We start from the raw sequence: 5000 nt of genomic DNA on the forward strand, positions 1-5000 counted from the left end.
ATACAAAGTATCACAAAGCAGGTCACTCTACTTGCATCACAGGTGAGAAAATGATACAAACAAAAAAGCAGCGAATATCCTGACGATAATTCACGGACTGGTGTTTGTGTGTTTGTCACACAACTCCTGAATGAATTCAAGTGGTATAGAGATGAAATCATGCATTGAAGCATTACAACTAATTATCACAAGTATGTTGCACAGACATGTCCAAATTAACTGAATGTTGTATGGGAACACTAAACTGTGAAACAGTTCACTGCTGGACAATTGCCTCCTTCAGCCCCTGTGGTTGGCAAACCGATGACGCTTGTCAAGTGCAGGTTGGTGAAAATGAGCAGCTATGGGAATGGAACTCACACCAGCCAGTGGGAAATGATACAGGCCTTTAACCACTCGACCAAAAAGTCACCTCACATCGGAACGTTATTGTGATCAAAATAACCTTTGAGATGCCAAACACTACACTTTGTATTGATATTGCAAATATTATATTCAACATTGAAGATTTTTTTCAATGCATGCATCTGTACATAAAGTAGTGCAAAAATGGCAGATTATTTTTGACCCATTTCTGTGTTCTCCATGTGTCTTTTGCCTCTGTAATCTTTTCCCAATTTCCTTTCTTTTTGCTTCTGGTAATTTAATAGTAATGCGTCGTCATATTCACAAAGGTTTTGGTCACCTCTCTCATATCACTCACAACTCTCCAGTGTTTGAGTCAACAAGCAGCTGTTGAATAATTAAAGGAAGGAAACATCATCATTCATAATCATGCCAAAATGCCCATTTGTTACAGGAACATTTGTTACATTTGTCATAGACAAAGGTAGGAATAAAAAGACGGCTCCGTACCCCGAGGAAGATGTTCTTGGAGGTGTCAAATCCAGCGGCAAAAATCCGTGCAGTGTACGGGGGTCCGCGTTCACACACAATGCGACAAGCAAATCGAGAGATGGTGCTCTGAGCCACCTGCACATCCTCCCCGACTGAAGATCCAGGTACGGTGTCCATCACAACATAGTCAATCGGGCTTTCTGTCGATCGGCCCACCTGAGGAAGCGAGATTAAACAGGATTGTGTGAAGTCCAAAGAAAGCATCGATGTAATAAAGGAGTTAAACTACAGGAAATGAAATCAGGCATAAGATGATCTTCTTCAGTTCTGCATTCACAATGAGCAATAAGATTGCCAATATGATGCAACAACGTCACACCTTCAAGACTATCATTAATTGACCACTCAAAAGCAACAAAACAGAATAAAAGGTTTGGAGTAAAAAAAAAAAGAAAAAAATTCAAAATGAATAAAAAAAATTTATAGAATCATTCCTGCCCCTCATAAAAATCATCTCGCACTTCAGTCTCTTTTTAGAATTACAATTCTAAAATTGTACATTTATCCATGTGCACCTGTGCTCACGTGCCTCGTACGTCTTTGGTCCGACGTCGCTTCGACAATCGTGAGTGTCTCATTCGTATAACTTCTTAAATGTCCATGTAGAGAAAGACAAAAGATCGGTTTTGTTTTTGCAAAGAGAGCACCGAAAAGACCAATCCACTCAAGGTGAAGGCTATTGATGAAGAATGAACATAAAGTTGTTGCAAGTAGCAGATTTACTTGGCCACATTTCCTTTGGGCAGCAAAGTAAGATGGACCAAAGCTTTGGCAAAATGCATAATTGTAGAAGATAGGATCTTTTTCGATTTGACAACTCAGATGCAATTTTCGCAACTCCATGTTCAGCAAATATATCCATAACTAAATAGAAAATGAAAGGAGCAGTTGATACATCCAAAAAAGCTAAAACTTCTCATATTATATAAAAAGATTATTAGGGATAAACAGGTGCCAAATGCCTTAATTTTAATAGAAAATTATGGTAACACCTTTCCTCCCATTATGGCAATTGTAACGATGCAACACACCCCCACAGAATATCAAACAGGGTGGTAACTATGGCGTGCCATAATTAGATTGGCCCCAGAGGCCGGCCGTTTCCCAAGCACGCCAAAATAGATTGCACTCCATTACGTGGCACTTTTCATGCCTCCACAAAAGCAGCACCAACACGCAATTACTGAGAAAGTTCAATTACCAGTAAATTCTTGACAGTAGCACAATAGAACACATTCCATTATTCAAACTCCCTCGTTTGGCACAGGATAGTCGATAGGAACGAGTGCTCGTGATTTGAAGCCCTTTATGTGCACTTGCCAAATGCTCAAGGCCTATGGTGGATGGGCCTCAAAGAGTAAAACCGGGACTCGCAAGCCTTACCTGCCTTTTGTCTAGAATTCAGAATCATGATGCAAGACATTCACTTTTACCTTTACAAAGTACTCATCCAACTGGAGCATCAGTTAGTCATGAAAATGGTGGTGGTTTTCACCTGAAAATGGTGGTAGCTTTCACCTGATCAACATAAAAGCATCATCACTTGTTTCAAGGATTTTTTTTCTGCCAAAATGTGACATGAAATTTCGTCCAAGCGACCGACTCTTCTGCAAATCAAAAGTGTGGAGGCCATTCAAAGTTCAAGTGATTTGTTAGGTTTAGCGACAGTCATTTGTGCTTGCTGAATGTACCACTCTGAAGACAGGTGAATGATCATCAACCTGACAATTACATGAGTGTTTCCCACACAAGTTATCGAACACTCAGGCACACCGCCAAAATGCCCTCGACCATCTCATCAGAGTTAATGTTCATTGAACTTTAAATTAAGACAAAATATCAAAATTCAATGTGTAAGAGCAGCCAAGCTCTTCTGATAGTCCATTATTAGCAAAGACCTCAAATTTTACTTGTCGGTGCCACATGGTGTGGCAATTCAGTAAAAATGCTCTTTCAAATCTGAGATTGGCAGCTTTTCTGTTGACTACAGTCTTTTAAAGGAAACATTCTAATTATTGCTTGGAATAGAAATTGAACAATTCTGTTAAACAAATGGTGAACAATTGTACAATTTCGTTCCAACACAAACATTCTTTAAACACTCAATAGTTCTACGGTTGACTTAAAGATCTCAAATAAGCAGTTTAACTTCGATACATAAAATATATTTACCAATTATTTGACTAATAAAAGAGATGTTTCAAAGTCGTAAGTTATGCTCCTGTCGATCATTATAAGTTGTCCCTCATCCACAGAGTTCTCCATCTCCATGGAAAGATCTTTGTCTTCCTCATCGTTTTGGCTGACAAGTGGGCCCGTTGGTCCATTGGACCAAATTTTCATTGATCTTCACAGCCTTGTAGCATTAGTCCGGGAGCCCGCGGGGCTTAGCTCAACCGAAGAGGGGAACAATTGCCGTCCTCATGGTAAGATGCCAGATGATATTCTCACCTCGGAACTCTGCGTCTGCCGGGACACTGCTGCTGGGTTGACATCCTGTGGTCAATATCCGTATGGCATAATTGGCGCTAGCTCAGCAGAACGGCCCCAAGTAGGTTTCTGATATTATTCGTATAGCATGTAACATGGTAAAAACAATGACAGACGATTTCGCCGCTGGAATACCGGTGACAGACGCTAATTCATGAGCTCAGGTGGGCTGAGGAAAGGCTTTGCACGACGGAGGATTCCCAGTCGGCGACTGGCTTTGGAGGCCAGGTTGGAAATGTGGCTTTCCCAGAAAAGATCATGGCAGATCGTGAGACCCAGAAGCTTGAATGAAAAGACTTTTTTCCAAAGTATTCTATATAAAGTAGATTGCGGGGAGGGGGGGGGGGTCGAAATGGTCCTTTCGGAGAGACATAATGAGTCTTCCCCTCTCTCTTCCCACTTCCTCCCATTCCACCCTTACTAGTGATGGGAAATGTGAATGGACATTTCAAGTCTTATCAATACCATTACCCTTCCTTCCCACTTCCCACCGACTTTCAAGACTTGTTCTCGACCTGCTCATGGGATCCAAAGGCTTGCTCTGACCGTCTCTTTTTCCTCCTTGCTGTATCTAACGTTTGTTCAAGTTATTGGGATTCTGGATTTTCATGGTCACAGTTGGACATTCATCCTGTCGCGAGTCAATATGCAACTTTTGAAAGGATTAAGGAAAGATTTTTGGGTAAACAACATTTCATGTTCTCCCATTCGGAGCAAAAAGAGTCAAAGCTTTGGAAGTTCCTACTGAAGAAACGTGAACATGAGAAAAATGCATAATAAAAGAATACTGGATGTTTTTATCGTTTTATACATCATCGAGGTTTGTGGAAGAGCAAGAACACAGAACATTGACATTCATGGGAGCAACAAAAGCTGACACAAAAAGTAGAATCTGAATCCAAAAAGATCAATCTCACGATTCTTAATCGGAAAATTATTCGTCAAATTTACTTTCTGAGGAGTCTGAAGTGAGTTGTACAGCCATTACCCTTTGTGCTGAGACGAGTGTTCCATCGATTACGTCACACAGATGATGTAATGACCATGGCGGGTTGGGTGTTTTTTTTTGTTTTTCTTCAACTTTAACACCTCAAAAAATTATTGGAATTAAAAACCACGTTCACTTCTTTGTTTATTATTTAAAAATCAATATCATCACATCAATCATTTTTCTGATTCTGTGGACCTTTAATTAATCTGTTTTGGGGTTTTCATCCTACAAGTTGTGATTTGAGCAGTTTTTATGAGTATGCCTCTCTATTTTCAGCTCTAACTTTAGTTTCTGGCTTTCTTTAACAAGCCATTGCATTGTGACAAGTTTTCTGGGAAAATGAGAAGCTTCCCTTTGTCACCAGGAAAGTTAGGCTATATCACTTGATATTCAGCTTTCGCTTGACAACATAGGTGTTTCTTGGGTGAGGTTTAAACTTCTTGAATTCCAAGGGATTTCGTTTTGTCCAACAGGCTGCCTGAAAGTTGTATCATGGGAATCACTCGAGAGTATACAAAGATAATACAGTGCCTTCGGAAAGTATTCACATCCCTTGACCTTTTCGCATTTTCTTGCGTTATAGCCTGAATTTGAAATGGGTTATATTGAGATCATTTTTTTG

The 5000-nt window shown here is 40.1% G+C and overlaps 1 protein-coding gene across 2 annotated transcripts in view; it reads right to left on the bottom strand.

The window, feature by feature from the left end:
* Positions 1-5000, bottom strand: part of LOC147022823 (E3 ubiquitin-protein ligase pellino homolog 2-like) — a 238815-nt gene that overhangs the window by 38624 nt on the left and 195191 nt on the right. For both annotated transcript variants that reach the window (XM_085887700.1, XM_085887699.1), the window contains exon 5: positions 856-1053. In XM_085887700.1, coding sequence (XP_085743826.1) covers positions 856-1053 — 198 coding nt within the window. The remainder of the gene's footprint in view (positions 1-855; positions 1054-5000) is intronic.

This window comes from Eptatretus burgeri, chromosome 7 (genome assembly GCF_056783735.1).
Source record: "Eptatretus burgeri isolate ZD-2024b chromosome 7, Ebu_testis_v1, whole genome shotgun sequence".
Classification (NCBI taxonomy): Eukaryota; Metazoa; Chordata; class Myxini; order Myxiniformes; family Myxinidae; genus Eptatretus; species Eptatretus burgeri.